This window comes from Phascolarctos cinereus, unplaced genomic scaffold (genome assembly GCF_003287225.1).
Source record: "Phascolarctos cinereus isolate Bilbo 61053 unplaced genomic scaffold, phaCin_HiC Scaffold_5;HRSCAF=322, whole genome shotgun sequence".
NCBI classification, from domain to species: domain Eukaryota; kingdom Metazoa; phylum Chordata; class Mammalia; order Diprotodontia; family Phascolarctidae; genus Phascolarctos; species Phascolarctos cinereus.
In genome coordinates, this window is record NW_027555958.1 from 126,714,163 (window position 1) to 126,733,930 (window position 19,768).

Below are 19,768 nucleotides of genomic sequence, written 5' to 3' on the forward strand. Positions count from 1 at the left end.
GTCTTAGGGTCTATAAACTTGTTTTTTAAAACATTTTGATAATTGCATTTCAATATAATTGGTTTCATTTGTAATCCTATGTATTTTATTGTATTGGCTTAAAATCATTACTCTGAGGAGTCCATAGACTCCACCAGACTATGAAAGGGCCCTATGAAAACTCACAAAAAGGTTAAGAACCCTGGTCTAGTACAGAGTGCTGACCTCCAAGTCAGGAAGAATTGACATAGATAGGGTCTAATCCTGGGTGACCTTGAGGAAGATGCTTAACCTCTCACTGACCCAGATAACTTCCTGAGACTATAAGTTGCAGAACACTGCTGATTTGCATTTATCAAAGTAGTTTTCTCATTAGGAGTTTTCTAAACCAACAAAATTACAGATTGATCTCCCTTCAAAAATACAGTTTTATGAGTTCTTTTTTATTTTAAAGAAGAGGTACCACCTAGCCACATAGATGACTGTTTTGGGCTGCATTCCTTTGGGCAAGTGTAACCTAAATAAATACTTATTTTCAGCTGAGATTGTCATTAAAGTTTTGACTGAAGCTTCAGTATTATGTATTATTTAGACATACTGAATTCACTCAATCCCTGAACAAATGACTAGTCAATGACGAGTCAGGTCACTTGAATTCTTCATACTGAGAGATCATTTGGTTGGGGACCAATAATGGTATATAATCAACACTTTCTTTCTCCATTCCCCATCCCCCCTCTTAGATTTTCTCACTTATTAGATGTAAGACTGATCCATTTATAGAATCTGAATCCTGAGAAGAAAGGTGTTCAAAAGTGAATGTCCATTGCCTATTCACAATATGGAGAAAGGAGGTCGTATAGCACCAGCTTGACCTGATCTTATAGGATCAATCCATATATAAACACATTATCTTATGGCTGTAAGGAAAAGTTATCATATAGTCAGGGTACCCCTACTTAAAAGATGATAAAATCACTGAAATCTACATATAATAAAGCACTTGAAGCACAAGATGTATTTTGGACCCCAGTATGACCTACAAGGAAAGTGACAATATAGTTAGAAAACAGCCTATTGTCCATCACAGGCTTTTGAAACTTGCCATTAGAGAGGCAGATAAAAACAAAAACCAAACTGAATTTTCTTAGCTCAAGCTTACCCAAACTATGAAAGAATAGCATTTTACCCCTTTTCAATGTTAGGACAGACAATTTATTACCATTTAATTTCCTATATAAGGAGGTGGGAAAGAGGGAAATAGAGGAACTCTGTGTATGTGTGTGTGTGTGTGTGTGTGTGTGTGTGTGTGTGTGTGTGTGTGTAATTGTTACCTTTGTAATCTCAGGGTTCCAAATCCTAAAACTAAAGACCAAGATTCTAGTTGGATATCTAGATTTATGCCCAGGCTAAGGATGATGGGTAGTTAGGGAAATTATTATTGATGTTTTGTTTTCTATATTGCATTGAGCTCTAGAGAAAGTTCATCAGCGCTTATCCTACTGTGTATTTACATCTCCTACTTGCAAAGGCATCAGGGGATTTAAATGAGTTCTATTTGTAATCATTCAGTACTTTACCTATTTGCTGTCCACATGTCCCTCCTTTCTCTTCTTCTCTTGAACAGAGTCATATGTGCCCCTACACATGCATTTCATTGACTTAAGCCTCTGTGAGTCTTATAAAGTGACAGATATGGGGGCCAAAGTAGTAAATAGCACCAAAAAAGCCTGAGATCTCAAAGCATTTGTATTATGCGTCAAAGTGAAATGTACCAACAGCTGGATAAAAAAAAAAGAGCATCTTCCCTAAACACCATTCAAGTCATGCAAGACATAGCTATGTATCTTATTTGAAGACTGTCACTTACCTGGTCCACAACTAGCCTGTCCCTTCAATCTGAACTATCTGAGAATCTCCTGAATTGTACATCTTCTCTTTTCTGGTCACTCAAGTACAAAAATATTGGCACAGGAAGACAAAGACAGTCTTTCCTGAATAATATACATGGCTATATGCTAAACATTCTTGCCCAGCTTGTAATTCTGAAGAATTAGTTCATATCTCAGGAGCCTCTATTTTTCTGCCTCAGGGTTAGATAATGACCAGAAATTATAACCATGTTCCAAGCAACCCAGGCAGCCTTTTGATCTCACTCACTAGATGTAAAACTAATCCATTGGTAGCTGTTTTTAAATACATTTCTTCATGTTCTTGTACCTTCCTCCATGCCTTCCTTTTTTCTTGATCTCTTAAACCTCTAGATATTTCCATACTATTTGTTTTTATGGTTATTCAAGTGGTACATGGTATTCCATTCTCAATGGTTCTAAATACCTGATCCCTGAGTTCTAGGAGTATAAAGGAGTATGTAATTAAGAGTACAATTATGAAGTGGAAGGGCCAAGCCTGGTGAAGTTGTGAGTTTCTTTAATGTGGCTATTCTTTTTTTTAAAGGATTCTTTTTTTTGTTTTGTTTTGTTTTTCATCTTTTTTTAATTAATTAATTTATTTTTAGTTTTCAACATTCACTTCCATAAGATTTTGAGTTCTAAATTTTCTCCCCATCTCTCCCCTCATCCCACCCCAAGAAGGCATGTAAATTGATATAGGTTCAACACATACATTCATATTTATTCTGTTTTCACAATAGTCATGTTGTAGAGAAGAATTAGAACCAATGGGAGAAACCACAAGAAAGAAGAAACATACACACACACACACACACACACACACACACACACACACACACAGAGAATAAATAATATGCTTTGATCTGCATTTAGACTCCACAGTTCTTTTTGTGGATGTGGACAGCATTTTCCATCATGAGTCTTTTGAGGTTGTCTTAGATCCTTGCATCGCTAAGAAGAGATAAGTCTATCAAAGTTAGTCATCACATAACGTGGTTGTTACTGTATATAATGTTCTACAGGTCCTACTCACTTCACTCAGCATCAGTTCATTTAAGTCTTTCCAAGTTTTTCTGGTCTACCTGCTCATCATTTCTTATAGCATAATGTGGCTATTCTGCGTGGCAGGTCATGAACATTTTACTCAGTCCCTGTGTAGTGCCTGTCACTTTTCACTGGCCTCTTTTTAGCTCTGGACCTAGTCTGAGCACTGCTTTCAAAGTGAAGAGCAGACATGGAAATAAGAACAGCAAAGGGAACTCCACCCTGGTCCCCCATTCTCTTTTCTAGAGAACCACTTTGTCATACAAAAGTGAGGACAGTAATACAAGCCCCTTCCCCTTTGTAGAAAACTGTCCATAGCAAGGACACTCTTGGAAAATGTGTTTACATGATGCAGAAAGTCAGGGCAAGAGAGAAGAGTTATGAGCTGATTTGTTCTTTCAAACAGTGCTTATTAAGTACCTACATATGAGAACACTGTTCTAGGTGCTGGGGAAGGTATAAAGCTTTTTTTGAGACACAGTACCTGCCCTCATGTAACTCACAGTCCAGAAGAGACAAACAGGTAATTGGAAAACAATATGTAGTATAATGTAACATTAATATTAGTATAATATAACATAACAAAGCATAGCATAACGCAACATAACAAAGATAACTGCACTAAGGAGATAACAGAGCAATGTGCTATGTGAAACTCCAAAAGTTTGGATGTGTTCACTTTGGCAGTATTTGAAACCTGTCTGTAACATTGTAAAGTCACAGCATGGTGACATTGTAACTAGCTGAAATGCTAAAGTTATATCTGTTGGCTGATGGTACTCATTGTTGAGTAACATCAAGAACCTCAACGCCTCTGTTCAGTTATTACCCTATTTTTATATGCTCATTACACAAATTACAATACCCAATGTCTGAAGTTGCTTCAGTTGGGGATGTCTTGATCTGATTTAGGCCACAAATACAAGGTCCAATTAAAAAGTGAACTTTCCTTTAAAGAAACTCTTAGATTGGATACGTAGCCTATCGTCCACATTGGCCATTGAATCTTGTACTGTGGTTTATGTATACTTTCATGCATTTTCTCTCGTTTTAAAGATGGTATTGCTTTGGTTATGGCTTTCTGGAAATAAAGACAGTATTAATATAGTACAGATCATTTCTTTATTTTTCTTCATGCTTGAATGTTACTTAAATGTCTCCACATCATCTTAAGTTTTCATCATATTAAGCACGGATGTAAAAATAGTCAAAATGGATTTAGTCAATACATGAGTATTTAGTGAATGTGTTTTGAGTATTCACCACTGTTCTAAGCCTTAGAGATCATCTCATTCACCTCCCTAATTTCACAGATGGAGAAACATAGTCTTTTTTAAAAAATCACATTATCTATATTGGAGGCATGAAATGGAGGAATAGGGCCTGGGGAGGATCCATGTGGGGATGGAACGGACCATTTTAGTAAAAGAGGTCAACCAGAATAATAACAGCATGACACCTTGGCAGGAGGTGGAGGTGGTCAATGATGACGTTCAGGCAAATGCTCTTCACCTATGGACATGGCCACAGAAAACTTTGCAAGCGTAAACAACAGCAGATGTTTTGTAGTCGTCTATGTCCTGCTGAATAGATGCCACAAATTGTTTTAGCAGGATAGCTGTAATTGTGTTTTACTTGGCCCTGAGAGATACTTTTAATGCCACATTTTGTTCTATTGCACTGACTGTTCTTTGTAACCAACAGATCTTATATTCTCTGTGCCTTTCAGTTAGTTTTGCGTCACTGGCTATAGAATATTGGTTGCAAAGACTTGTCTTTTCCTTTTTTCATCAAGAATACCCTTTGCTGGGGGTGGGAGGAGAGAAGGGAAGGGCAGCCAGGTGATGCAGTGGATAGAGTATAGAGTCTTGGGCCTGGAGTCAGGAAGGCATCTCATTGAATTCAAATCTGGCCTCAGACACTTACTAGCTGGGTGACCCTGGGCAAGTCACTTAACTCTGTTGGCCTCAAGAAATAGTTAACCACTCTGGTATCTTTGCCAAAAAAAAAACACAAAAAAAACCCTCAAATGGGGTTACACAAAGTCAGAAAACACTGGAAATGACTGAACAACAACAACCCCTTTTTTGCATGTAGATAAGTCCCATACTTTACAGAGATTAGAGTAGGTATGGTAGTTTTTTATGTCTTTGATTGTCTTTTTAGCATCTCTCCCTTTTTTAATATCTTGAGAATCAATGACTTAGTGCCTTCAAAACTGTGTCACCTCTAGCAAGTATATCATCTATGTGCTATTTGAGCTCTCTCTCTCTCTCTTTCTCTCTCTCCTTCCCTCCCTCCCTCCTTCCCCTACCTCCCTCCTATGTTTTCTTCATTCCTTCCTCTTCTAGAGCAATAGGAAAACATAACCTAGCACCCATTCCCAAAGAGCATAAACTTTCAGTTAGTACCATGGTACCAGAGTAGCTGAAGAAAACCAGATCATCTAAGACTCATACCTCAAAAAATAAGGGATGAGGGGAACATTTTAGCCACTGGGCATCTGGACCCACAGCTAAACCAAGACTGCTGAGCTTCTCCAGCATAGAATCTGGGTCTCCGCTCAGATCTTTCCCAACCCTTTCACATTCCATAACCTGGAGATCTCCTATTTATGTATTATGGCATCTCATGACCAAGCTGGGATTCTTGAGTTCTTAGACAACACCACCAAAGCCTTGAACTCCCCTCACTTGGACGCTATGTGCTGGCTTCCTTTTATTCTTTTTTAATATTTTATTCATGCTTTTTTTACATTGTTGTCACTTCACAATACTTCCTCCTCCAATAGATCCTTCCTTATCCTTAAAGTACAGTTAAGCAAAACAAACAGAAATATTGACCATGTCTGTTGTTATATGCCTCATTCCTCACCTGTAGTATAATACCTCTCTATGACAGAAGGAATGTATGTTTCATCATCTGGAGTCAAGATTAATCATTAAATTGATCTGAGTTTGCCACCATTAGTGTTGTTTTTATTTACATTAGTGTGGTTATTAAGTACATTTTTATTTTGGTTCTGCTTCCCCCTTTCTATATCAGCTTATATGTCTTCACAAGTTTCTCTGAATTCCTTATTTTTGTCTTTTTATAGTACAGTAATATTCCATTACATTATGTACCATAATTTGTTCAGATATGTCCCAATTGATGGCAACTTGCTTTATTTCTAGTTTTTGTTACCACAAAAAATGCTGCTATAAATATTTCTGTGTATATGGGAACTTTTCTGGTATCTATAACTTCCTTCGGCAATATGCTGGATAGCAATATTATTGGAACACACTGTATGTACAAGTTCCTTTAAAATGTGGGTCATGCCTCTTTGAATGATGCAGGGCAGAGAGGTGGAGATGACCTCAAAATAGATGTGTTTTCATTTTGCCCATTGGCAAACTCAATAATGGATATGACTAGTCCTATTATTTAGTCTGACTATAAACCTTTATTTATTATTAATCTTTTTTTTAATTTATTTTTACGTTAGGCAGTAAAAATACCATCTGCATGTTGTATATGAGTGTTTAAAGTTATGGCTGCCAGCATCTGCTGCCAAAGTAGGATTTATTTTTAATTCTTGATGAGTCACTTGTCTTGTGTAACATTAGATTGAATTTGTGTTAGTTGGCATAGCCTGGAATCTACTCTGCCCCCAGAACATCATTAAGTCATTTTTGCTGCCTTTCAAAGCTTTGTAATTGTACACAAAGGGAAAATGCAATTCCTCCGATCTGCACAGTGGGGCTACTATTTGAATAATATTTATGGACAGTTCACATATCCGCAGTGTAGTTCTAGGTGTTGGACAGAAATGCTGGTACTACCCTTCGTAATCCCTCCCTTGGCATCATTGATATGGGAAATGAGATAAGGACATCTTGTTGAAAGTGGGGAAGAGAGAGCAAATGAGCAGTCATCATGCAAGATCCTGGGGTGGGGGAAGGGAGGGGATTATGTTGCTTGTTGTTATTGTCTTGCTTTTATTTGAGTTATTTTTCGTCTCCAAGCGACTCTCAGCAGCTTCCTGTTCACCTGGTTCTCCTTTCCCCTTAAGTGACCCAAAAAATGCTCTCTAAATCCCAGGCCCAATTCCTATTATTCATCTGCTCCCTCCCTAGTTAGAGTCCTCCCCTCTGTTTGGAGAACTCTGTCTCATTGGGAACCCTTGGCCCGTGGTCTCTGTTCCTCCAGAATTTTGCTCCAGATGAGGGCCTAACAAAGATCTACATCATATTGGTGTCCCTTGACAGAGAGATTTGGGGAAAAGGATGAGAATGAAAGACATAGGATGAATAGAAGAACCCAGAAACAGGAAAGAATTGTGCCAGCATAGCCAGCCCTGTTATGTATGCAAAGATGAATAGAATATCACACCCACCCAAGTGACTTCCTAATCAGAAAACTCCAGAAAGCAATTGACATCATTGTTGCTTAGAGCAAAGATAAGGAATGAATGAGATTTATAATGAGAAATGAAAATACCTATTGTAGCTTATCAATTTTTGTTTTGTTTTTATTTGGTTTGGTTGACAGAAAAAATGTGAAACATCTTCTAGCAAGGAACAAGGCACTACAGTGGACAAAATCTTATATTTTACCGGACTTCCCATATGATGTCAAATGCATGTTAACTGAGCAAAAATGTCCAGATCACAGCATGAGGATAAGGATCATTGAGTTTTTACAAGCAGACATGACAAAGTATCTCGAAGGATCATTGTAAGTATGAATTTTCTGCATATATTGCTTTAGGGGAGCATCTGTTCACAATATAGGCTCTAAATCATACAGACTTGGCTCTTTTCAGTATTTAAATGATGAATTGCTGAAGTATTCAACAATGCCTATTATTCAAATGTCTATTCCCATTTGTTCCTAATAGGACTATAAGTAGAGAGATTTGAGGAAACATAATCACAATCCATCTGCTATTATGCAAATCCCAATTTTGCTAAAAGGAGAGAATACAAGCTTATTTTTGTTAAAGACCTCTGCAGAAAAGGTTCTTACTCAGGTTGGCCTAGATCAAAAGTGTCAAAATTGGGGAACACCCAGGCAGAACCAGATTAAAATGTAATTGGGAATTCTTTAACAAAATAAATAAAAATACAATATAACATAGGTAATGTTAATTTGTGTTGTTCTAAGTCAATATGTGGCTATAGGTGTCCGGTTCTATTTGAGTTTGACACTACTGGTTTAGCTGACCTTCGAGTTCCTTTCTAACTCAGAGATTCTTTGAAATCATTTCTCTTTGTCTTCTTGTTTGAACAGGTACCCAACTACCCAACAGTACAATGATGTTGTCAATGCCCTGCTTCAGGCATACCCATTCCTTGATGAAGATGGCAGTGGTTTTGTAAGTATCCTCAGTGATATAAATCTTCTTAACCTAACTTGTTGTTATTCTTCAGTCATTTTTCAGTTGTATCGGACTCTTTGTGGCCCCATTTGGAGTTTTCATGGCAAAGATACTGGAGTGGTTTGCCACTTCCTTCTCCAGCTCATTTTATAGATGAAGGAACTGAGGCAAACAGCATTAAGTGATTTGTCCAAGGTCACACACCTAGTAAATGTCTCAGGTCACATTTGAACACAAGTCCTCCTGACTCCAGGCCTGGCACTCTATCCATTGCACCACCTAGCTACACCTAACCTTACTTAACTTTAAGTAATTCTGTGCTTATGCATAAGATATGCATAACAGTCCTGCCTCAGATACTGGCTGGGCGATGCTAGACAAGTCATTTGACTTCCCAGTTGCTTTAAGCAGCTCTCTAAGAGAAGGTGCCAACCTACATTGACAGAAGGAGTTTCCTCCTCCAGAATTTCCTATACCAATGAAATTACAGATCTGGTTCTCTCTACCTATGTTCTAGAATAGTGGGGATTAGTAGAGAAATAGTAGAGAAATTGGGAGATAAATGTAGAAAAAGAAAGCTCTCCTCCCTACTTAAAAAAATACTACTATTTTGCATCATTTTCATCATTGTCTTTATCAGGTTTTCTGGTCTCTTTATCTTTTTCCTTGCCTTCTAATTGGCCCCTAGTGAAAATGTTTCCCTTAGATAGATAGGTGGCATAGAATGGAGTGCTATACTTGGAGTGAAGAAGAACTGCATTCAAATCCAGCCTCAGACAATCACAAACTATGTGACCATGGCTAAGTCACTTACCCTCTCCCAGCCTCAGTTTCCTCATCGGTACAATGGGGATAATAATAGCATCTATCACAGGGGGTCGTTGTGAAGGCCAAATGAAGTAACAAATCTTAGAGTGCTATATAAATACTAGCTATTGTAATTCCCTTTCTTCCCACACCTCTGAGCTCTGAAGATTGGTTTGTATACTCCTTTAAAAAAAAAAAGAGGCAGGAAGCCTGAGGACCTAGAAAGTTCTACACTAATCATTGTTTATGGCCTAGTTCAGATTCCTAGATCCAGAAGCCTAGTGTCCCAATGATCATTGTTTGTAAGCGTGACCAAAATGGCCTGTGATGAGGAAAGAACAAGGAACTTGGAATCAACCGATCTGGCCCCGTTTCTTAGTCCAGTGACATTTAAAAAAATTTTTTTCGATTAACACTAGAAGAAGCAATGGCATCGACTGACATAACAGTGTTATTAAATTTTTTGCTTAAAAATCAAAATTTTCCTTCTATTTCTATTTTCTTTGTCTTATGTATTTCAAAAAAAAAAACCATTGCATCACTTGACACAGGTTTTTCCCTCAAGATATTCTTAAATTCTGGTCCTTCTTTAACAAGCATGTGTTTTCTCTCACTCTCATCTCCTTAAAACAAATGTAGTAAAGCAAAACAAATTACCTCATTAGCCATGTCCAAAACTACGTGTTTCATTTTACATTTGAAGTCCATCGCTGCTCCATTAGAAGGTGACAATGTACTTCATCATTGGTCTTCCAGAATCGTGGCTGGTCATGGCACTGAGCAAAATTATCAAGTCTTTCAAAGTCATTTGTCTTCACAATGTTGCTGTTATTGCATAAATTGATCTCCTCGCTTCACTCGACATAAGTTCACACAAGTCCTCCCTCATTTCTTCTGAAACTGTCTCATCATTTCTTATGGCCCAATAAATAGGTCATTGATTTTAAGCAAATCACTTTCCTGGGCCTCAATTAAATATGCATAAAGTGGGAATAATGAGACTTAGGATCATAGGATCAGATTTGAAAGGGACCATCAAGGCCATCTCACCCAAACCCCTTTATTTTATGGATGAGGAAACTAAGGCCAGAGAGTTTGAATGATTTGCCTAAGGTCACACCAGTAGGAAGTGGCAGAGATGAGATTTAAACCCTGGCCTCTGACCCGAAATCCATTGTACCCTCTCAGTTATTCCTTCCACCTTGGGGATGCAGAGTTCTTTCCATCTCAGGAACCTAAACATCCTTGTTCTGAAGTGACAGATATTATTTGCATAGCTCTTTAAGGCTCAACTTTTGCTTGGTTTAATGAATATCAAAGTTAGACTTCATCTAAAAACAATGTTATTGTTCAGTTGTATCTGACTTTTCATGATCCCAATGTGGGTTTTCTTGGCAAAGATACACGAGTGGTTTGCCATTTGCATCTCTAACTCATTTTACAGATGAGGAAACTGAGCAAAAAGGGGTTTAGTGACTTGCCCACAGTCACATAGCTAGAAGGTGTCTGAGCCTGGATTTGAACACAGGTCTTCCTGACTCCAGCCCTTGTGCTCTACCCACTGCACTGCCTAGCTGCCAGTTAAAAAGCATAACTGATGGCTATTTATCGTGGAACACCTTTCGCCCATTTGTGCCTTCAAAAAGCTTTGCTGGTGAAGAGATGAACAAAATTGTTTAATAAACGGTAGTTCAAATGTGGGCATGAATGTTGCAAGTTGAAACATGAACAAGTAGATAGTTGCCAAAAATCGCTCTGTAAATGAGTCCAAATTTCTATCATTTTTCTTATGCTGAGAATGGAGTCAGTGGAAATGTTCTGAGAATAGGAAGAATGTGAAAACTTTTCTGAATGTTTAGTGGCATGGATCGTTTCGATGCGCTTAGAAAACACATGGAAAAGTTCCATGGGAGATCTTCATATACCTTTTCTAGTAGAATGGTATAGAGATGAAGAAGTCATGAATCACTAGCAGTATAGCTCCTAGTTAGTCATTTGCCCACCAGTGGCATCATCTTTTCACTAGCTGTGTCCTAGATCTGGAATGCTTTTTCCCTCATCTCTGCCTCCTGGTTTCCCTCAAGACTCAGTTCAGATTCTATTTTCTGCAAGAGGCCTTTCCCCATCTGTACCCAATACCCTGTTCCCAATACATGCCCTTTTGCAAGTGCCTTCTTTCCCTCTAGGATTACCTTTCATCCACTCTCAGCATATCTCATATAAACTATTTACTATGAGTTGTTAGAGTGTGAGCTCCTTGAGGAAAAAGACTGTGTTTTTTGTGTTCTTTTTCAGCACTTAGCACAATGCTTGGCACATAGAAAGTGTGCTCATTAGTGCTTGTTGACTCTCTGGGCATGTGGCACTTCTTTAGGATTTCAGAAGATCTCTAATCTAATCAGTGGAGAGCTAGGACAAATCACAACTTCCTTTATACCTTAGTGGACAGTGTTTGTGAATTGCTGCAGTCAGAAACAGCTATCACCCTGTTGATTTTCCTTTTACTGATGGACTTCTTTGTCCTTGCTTAGGGATACAAGCATGTGGTTGGTCTCCAGGCCCATACTCAAAGATTTTCCAGCTTGATAGGAATTGCTGGAGCTTGTGATTGGCTGAACCTAGAACCACCTCTATGATAAAGAATCATAGGATCATAGATTTAGAGCAAGAGAGCACCTTAAAAGGTAACACAATGGATAGACCACTGGTTCTAGAGTCAGGAAGACCTAATATTAAATTCAGCCTCAGACATTTACTAGCAGTGTGACTATAGGCAAGTCACTTAACCTCTGTTTGCCTTAGTTTCCTCACCTGTAAAATGGGGATAATAATAGTACTTACCTTGTAGGGTTGTTGTAAGGATCAAATTACAAAATTGTATGGCATTTAGCACAGTGTCTGGCACATAGTGTCATAGAAATGTTAGCTATTTTGTTATTTTCATTACTATTATGTCATCTAGACCTGTAATTTTACAGATGAGGAAAAGGAGACATAGAAGTTAAATGAGCTAGCCAAGGTCACACAGCTAATAAGGGTCTGAAGCAGAATTTGAACGTGGTTTCTTCCTGGCTTCATGTCTAGCACCCTATCTGCTATATCATACTGCATTTAATGAAGGTAGGCATCCAGTCAACAAGTATTTATTAAGCAATTAATTAATTAAGCAATTACTTTGTATCCCTGAGTGCTGTGCTGGAGATATAAAGATAAAAAACAGTCCCTGACCTTAAAGAGTTTACATTATAAGGGGCATTTAGCAAATACCTGTTGACAAATTCTTTATGCCAATCAATCAATAAACATTTATTAAGTGCTTACTATAAGCTAGGTATTGTGTTAAGCATTGGGGATATAGAGAAAGGCAAAAGACAGTTCCAGCTCTTAAGGAGCACACAGTCCAACAGGGGAAAAATGAGCAAACAACTATATACAAACAAGCTATTTACAAGATAAATTGAAAATAATCAAGGGAGGGAAAGCACTATCATTAAGGGGTATTGACCACTCCTTTTCTGTCTCCTCTGCTGGATCGTTCTCCAGATCATGCTCTCTAACTATAGGGTTCTGTCCTGGGTCCTTTTCTCTTCTCCCCCTGTGCTACTTCACTTGATGATCTCATCAGCTACCATGGATTTAATTACTGTCTCTGTGCTAGTGATTCTCAAATCTATCCCTCCTGGCCCAATCTCTCTATTGACCTCTGATCTCTCATCTCCAACTGCTTTTCAGCCATCTTGAATTGGAGGTCCAATAGACATCTTAACCTCAAATGTCCAAACCAGAACTCATTATCATTACCCCTAAATCCTCCCCTCCCCTACTTTCCCTATTACTACAGAGGGCAATGCCATGCTCCCAGTGCCTCAGGCTCACAACTTAGCAGTCATCCTATATTTCTCACTATCTCTCCCCCCTCCACCTCATATCTAAGCTCACCCATCCACATCCAATGTATTGCCAAGGCCTGTTGATTTCACTTTTGCAACATCTCTTGAATCCACCCCATTTTGTCTTCTGATACTGCCACCATTACAGTTGGACTATCACAATAATCTGTGGTGACTCATACCAATTTTGTCCTTTTTCTGCTCTGACTAAAAAATTAACATATTGAAAAAGGCAGGTTGAGAAACATAAGTAATTCCGAAGTGTTCTTTAGAGTTAATTTCCTCTACAGTTGCTTGATAGGATACTTCCCATTAAACTTAAACTGTTTGGAAATATTTCAATGTTCTAACATAAGGCTAAAGACTTCATTAAAAAATACTATATATAATATTTTATATTACATATGTATATATAATATTTTATGTTATAAGAGCAAACATCTTATAATAATTTAGTATGGAGAGTTTTTTTAGGGGGGAGCACTGAAATTGGACCTCTTTAATCCAGTGCTTCCATATTGGAGATTGAATTAGATGACTTCTTAGATCCCTTCTGGTTTAAAATCTTTGATATGTAATATAGCTATGAAGGGAGCTATTTCACAAGCATGAAGGAAGTGCTCAGACATCTCTACTATAATAGCCAGGAATCAACAACTTAATTAGACCTAAAGGTAAATTCATCTAGATCTGTTCATAAGATATCATGGTAATATTTTGTTTCTAAAGGGAAACAGAATTGGTAGCAAAAACTGTGTTAATTGGACTTAAGCAATGTGACCAGGAGCAGCTTGTTCTATTCTAAACCAGGGGTGGGGAAACCTGCAACCTCAAGGCCACAGTTGTCCTTCTAAGTCCTTGGGTGTGGCGTTTTGACTTAATCCAAGTTTTACAGAACAAATCCTTTTATTAAGGGGGTTTGTTCTTTGAAATTTGTATTCAGCGGAAGGGCTGAACTTGAGGACCTAGAGGGCTACATGTAGCTTTGAGGCCTCAGGTTCCCTACCCCTGTCTAAACCATAATCAGTGTAGCTTGTCTATACCCTACACCCCACACCTTGCAATAAGAGAAATACAAAATCTCAGTTGGAAAAGATTTCAGGGGACATCTAGTTCAACATATATCTGAACAGGAATCTCTTCTACAATATCCCCAGCTGGTTAGCTTTTTCTTGAAGACATCTAGAGAAAGGAAATCCACCATTTTTCAATTAGACTCATTTTGCTCTTCTAAAAGGGGATCTCCTCCACATATTTTTGTAACCTGATCCTATCTGCATCTTTCACTTAGATATCCTAGTTCTTCCCTCTGGCCCTTTGGACAACCAAATCTAATCAATTTTTTTTAATGACAGCCCTTTATATAGTTGGGTGTGTGTGTGTGTGTATGTGTGTGTGTGTGTCTGTGTATGTGTGTAAAATGCTCCCCATTCCTCACCCACATACATACACATATAGACTTAGAGCAGTTATTCCCAATTCTTTCAGCTGATCCTTATGTAGCATAGTCTCTAATATTGTTATCATCTTTGTGGTTCTCTGAAATTCTCCAGAGTGTCAGTGTCCTTCCAAAAATGTGATGCCTGGAATTATATACTCAACATCCCACATGTGGCTTAATCAATCTACAGTATAGCAGGATTCTCCTGTGGAAGGTAGGACATTAGGAGGAAGCTGGAAGATTGGAATTCATAATGAAATCATATGCCTATGTTAGCACAGTTACCAAAACAAAACAAAGAAATTATAACCTGAGTTCCAGACCTTTGGTTTAGTTCACTGGACCACATATACTTCCTCTTCTTCTTTAAGAGGATAGCAGACTGAAATCTCCAGTGTGATCAGAAACCATTGGAATCCATTGCAGGTCTGCTCACCCATTTCCCCAGACATGAAGTCTCACCATCACCATGCTGATAACTGTATTAGCCAAAAAGATTTCCAAATGATGACAGAAAAATGTTTTTTGAGAATTGTTCAGTCCCCCATCTAGAGGACTTGTAGCCAAAGACCAGTATCACTTCTTTCCTAAAACTCAGCAAATGAATGTAGTGTGAAAATGTCTCCAAAGCCAGAACTGACAGTGGAGTGAGATCTCCTGGTTTATGGAGGGTTATCTAAAGCCTCATGGTGAGTGATCAAAGTCTATCTGTTGTTACTTTTTGCAGTTTCTGTGGAAACGAGCACTCAAAGACCGCTTCAAATATGTTCGGAGACCCATAGAAGATGATGAGCAGGTGATGAGGAATAAGTGTAAATTTGGCCACAGAAAAGGACAGACAAGGAAATCTCTCACAGAAATCAGGCATGAAGAAATTCAGATTGTCCAGATCAAAGTAAGTTTGACCATCCTGGCATTTTGCTCAAGGTGAAACAGCTGGCATTAATTTGTTTCCAATGTATTTGAAAGTTGTATGACCCCCCTGAAAATACAAGGAGTGGCTAAAAAATTAATGTACCTAATCTTTGTAAGTAACTTGTCAGTTGGTCTTGAAGGTAATCTCAAACATTACAAAATTACTTTGAGCCAAGGCAGCATTGTTTGAATATATGTATGGCCTCTGAAGGTGCAGGCATTAAAGGATGACTTTTGACATAGGCCTGGTGAGGCAGCATGGCCCCATGTTAAAAAAAAGTATTGGACTATCAATCCAGAGACACGGGTTCTAGTCCTAGATCATAGATAGACAGAAAGACAGACAGACAGATAGATAGATAGATAGATAGATAGATAGATAGATAGATAGATAGATAGATAGATAGATAATAAATCATTTATGAAGCACTTAAGGTGCTGCCAGACACTATGCTATACCGGGAATACAAACAAGAAAGATAGTTTCTGCCCTTAAGGAGTTTATATTCTAATGGAGGAAGACAATACATAAAAGGAGTGCTGGAAAGAGGCAGCAGATAGAGTACTGGTCTAGAGTCAGGAAAACTTGAATTCAAATCCAGCCTTAGACACTTATTAGTTGTGTAACCTTAACAAGTAACTTAACCTCTGTCTCCCTCAGTTTTCTCAAATATAAAATGGCAACGGTAATCATAGCACATATCTCCCAGAGTTGCTATGAGGATCAAATGAGACAATATTTATGAAACATTTATCATAGTTCCTGGCAGATAGTAGGCACTTAATAAATATTTGTTTCCCTTCCTTCCTCCTTTCTTTCTTTTCTTTTCTTTCTTTCTTTTTTTCTTTCTTTCTTTCTTTCTTCTTTCTTTCTTTCTTTCTTTCTTTCTTTCTTTCTTTCTTTCTTTCTTTCTTTCTTTCTTTCTTTCTCTCTCTCTCTCTCTCTCTCTCTCTCTCTCTCTCTCTCTCTCTCTCTCTTTCTTCTTTCTTTTTTCTTCCTTCCTTCCTTCCTTCCGTCTTTCTTGGAAAGTGAGAGGAGGTATGGGGGAAGGAGGGAACACAAGTAAGGTCATGGTGAAGAAACTGCTAGGAAAAATCAGTTTCTCTGCCTGTGAAAGGGAAATAGTAATACCTGTACTACCTGTCTCACAGGAGTGTTGGGAAAGGGAAAAACAAACCTATTTGCAAACCTTTAAGTTTTATACACATGTCAGTTACTGTCACACCCCCACAAATTTCATCCCAATCTTAATACAGCATCAAACTTCAAATCCCAGCTTAGCCTCAAAATTGCTTGTCCTTAAAGAAAACTTGTTTGATTTGTAAATTCTTTCAATAATGGAACAGAAATCTGCTGTTACTCCTAGACTGAATGTTCCTAAGAGGTAGATATTACATCTACATGTTCTATACAGGGCTCAATCCAGTGTCATGACTAACACAGCATTTTGGTAAAAAATGTATATTTAATGCATATTTAAATTCAAATAGCACATTTGATATTTAAGATGAGTTGGAGTTGCATTTGTCTTTGACCAAAGATATGTAATCAATGGAAAGTGCTCTGGATTTAAAGATGGAAAATTTCCAGGCATTTTTAAACCAACTGGGGAAAAATGGAAATTCTGGGGGAAAGAATTAAATATGTGCAGCTGAGCTTTATAAACACCTGTTATTTTGTTAGTTTGGGAACATAAGGGTATTATAGGCAATTTGGTTCAACCATAAAATCATAATGTGTTCTATATTAAATTTAGAAGTGAAGTTTATCTAGGCAAAAAGCACAAATTTATGATATGAATTTACTTTTAAACAGCTTAAACTTTTGTTGAAGATGCTGAAAAGAAATCTAGCATCTTAATGCTTGCTAGTTTATGAGAAACAGATGAACACAAGTCAGTCAAGCAATAAATGTTTACTAAGTGCCTACTATGTGTCAGCCAGAATTTATCTGCATTATAGTAAAACAAAGACAATTGTTTTCTGGACTTCATACCTTCCATATTTATATTGCAGGACCTTGAGTCCAGACAAACAAATTTAAATCTTGGCTTCAATATTTCCTGGCTGTGTGAGCCTCCCCACCCCCACTTTAAAATGATTCAGGATGGTGACATTTTGGAAAAGAAGCTAGAGAGAAGAAAAGGAGAAAGAAATTTATTCCAACTACTACTCATAATAATAATGATAGTCGCTAGCATACAGTTTATATATTATTATGATGATGATGATAGAATAGCTAATATTTATATAGCACTTTAAATTTTGCAAAGCACTTTACAAATATTATCTCATTTTATTCCGACAATAATCTTGGAAAGTAGGTGCTTTTATTATCCTCATTTTACAGAAGAGGGAAATGAGGCAGAGATTAAATGACTTGCCCAGGTTCACAATGTTAGGAAGTAACTGAGACCAGGTACAAGCTCAGATTTGGCTCTTAAGTATTCTATGGTTCTTTTAATTCTGTCTTTTCAGCTAGATTGCAAGCTCCTTGAGGTCAGGGACTAGGATTTTAACTCCTATGCTCTCCACGGTTCCTGGGATCTAAGAGGCATACTGCCATAAACTCATGCCTTTGTAAGTCTCAGCAGAACCTGTGCTAACTTTAATTATGTGCTTAGCCTATCAGAGTCTACAAGAATTTCAGCTCGATCCTTTTACAACTACACACATTAGAAACAGAAAAATGAAGAGTGGCTCAAGAATACTCCTCTTTGGAGTAATAGAGTCATGGAACCTTAGAGCTAAAAGAGACCTTAAAAATCACCTTTTCATTTTATGCATAGAGCAGCTAGGTGGCGCAATGGATAGAGCACCAGAGAAGAATCAGAAGTCCTGAGTGCAGGCCTCAGACACTTACTAGCTGTGTGACTCTTGGCAAGTCATTTAACCCTGTTTGCCTCAGTTTTCTCATCTGTAAAATAAGCTGGAGAAGGAAACGGCAAACCACTCTAGTATCTTTGCCAAGAAAACCCCAAATGAAGTCACAGAATCGGACACAACTGAAAAAGGACTGGACAAAGTTTTATAGATAAGGAAGTTGAGACCCAAAGATGCAAATAACTTCGTGAAGATCACACATCTTGGGGCAGCTAGGTGGCGCAGTGGCGAGAGCACCGGCCCTGAAGTCAGGAGGACCTGAGTTCAAATCTGGCCTCAGACCAAACACTTGACACTTACTAGCTATGTGACCCTGGGCAAGTCACTTAACCCCAATTGCCTTAAAAAAACCACACACACAGCTTGTAAAGAAGCCCTTCAGTTCAGGTACTGATATAAATATCACATTAACTTGAAGATTGCTTTTCAAAATAACTTGAAAAAATGCAAGGGTGAACCTTTCAGTGCCTTGATTCTGCTTCCAAGACTCATTCTGGCAGGAAAAAAAAATGCTAGACATGGAGGGAGAGAAAGAAAACAGTCCTACAACAGTAGGCATGAGGAGTGAAAGGTGAAGAAAAATTAAAAAGAAACAGATGGTAAAGAAATAGCTTTTAAAATACACACATGGTGTTTATGTTAGCAGGTCTCAATGACAGCTTTGATTGACATGGGTGGGAATGATGAAATAATGGAAATAGAAAAGGTAGGTATTAAAGAAGGCATGAAAGGAGGGATTTTCATGGAGTAACATATGGAAAATAGGCCACTGGATGTTCACATTACAAGTGAATTATTCATCTTTTTTTGTGAAACTTTATCATTCCTTCATCAAGTACCCACTGAGATGGTTGAGTATTTTTCCAGGAAATTATCTTTTTAATCTCCATGTTTATATGTATGTTGACTACTTTGGCTATATAACAAATTATTTTATTGCTACATCAAAGTGTGAGCAACATTTTTAAAGGAATCATGAAATAATCCTGTTGTTTTGGGGAAATGTAGTGGCAGATTGTTGCTATTAGATAGGTAAGTACAGTTAAAACTTCCTATTGATTTAGAGTGATACATATAAACACAGCAGAGACCTTTAAAAGCAGAGGAATCAATCTGTGTAGATTTTTAAAGTATTGGTCATGATGAGATCATATGATTAAAGAATAGGCAATAAGTAAGCTTCCTATTCCACCTGATGCAGTGGATAGAACGCCGGCCCTGGAGTCAGGAGGACCTGAGTTCAAATCTGGCCTTAGACCAAACACTTGACACTTACTGGCTCGGCAAGTCACTTAATTCCAATTGCCTTAAAAAAAAAAGAAAAGAAAAGAAAAGAAAAGAGAAGAAAAGAGAAGAAAAGAGAAGAACATCAGGACCAGATTGATTTTCAAGTGAATTCCACCAAACATTTAAAGATCACCTAATTCCAGTTTCAAATTCTAATATTAAATAGATTATTTGGAATAATAAAACTGATTTTATGAAACAAATGTGGTGCTGATACCTAAACTAGGAAGAGCAAAAACAGAGA

General features: G+C 37.8%; 1 protein-coding gene across 2 annotated transcripts in view; it reads left to right on the forward strand.

The window, feature by feature from the left end:
- The window catches only part of SAMD3 (sterile alpha motif domain containing 3), a 59,073-nt gene that overhangs the window by 15,537 nt on the left and 23,768 nt on the right, over positions 1-19,768 (forward strand). For both annotated transcript variants that reach the window (XM_020987040.2, XM_020987042.2), the window contains exons 4-6: positions 7,473-7,658; positions 8,214-8,298; positions 15,167-15,334. In XM_020987040.2, the coding sequence (XP_020842699.1) occupies positions 7,473-7,658; positions 8,214-8,298; positions 15,167-15,334 (439 nt within the window). The remainder of the gene's footprint in view (positions 1-7,472; positions 7,659-8,213; positions 8,299-15,166; positions 15,335-19,768) is intronic.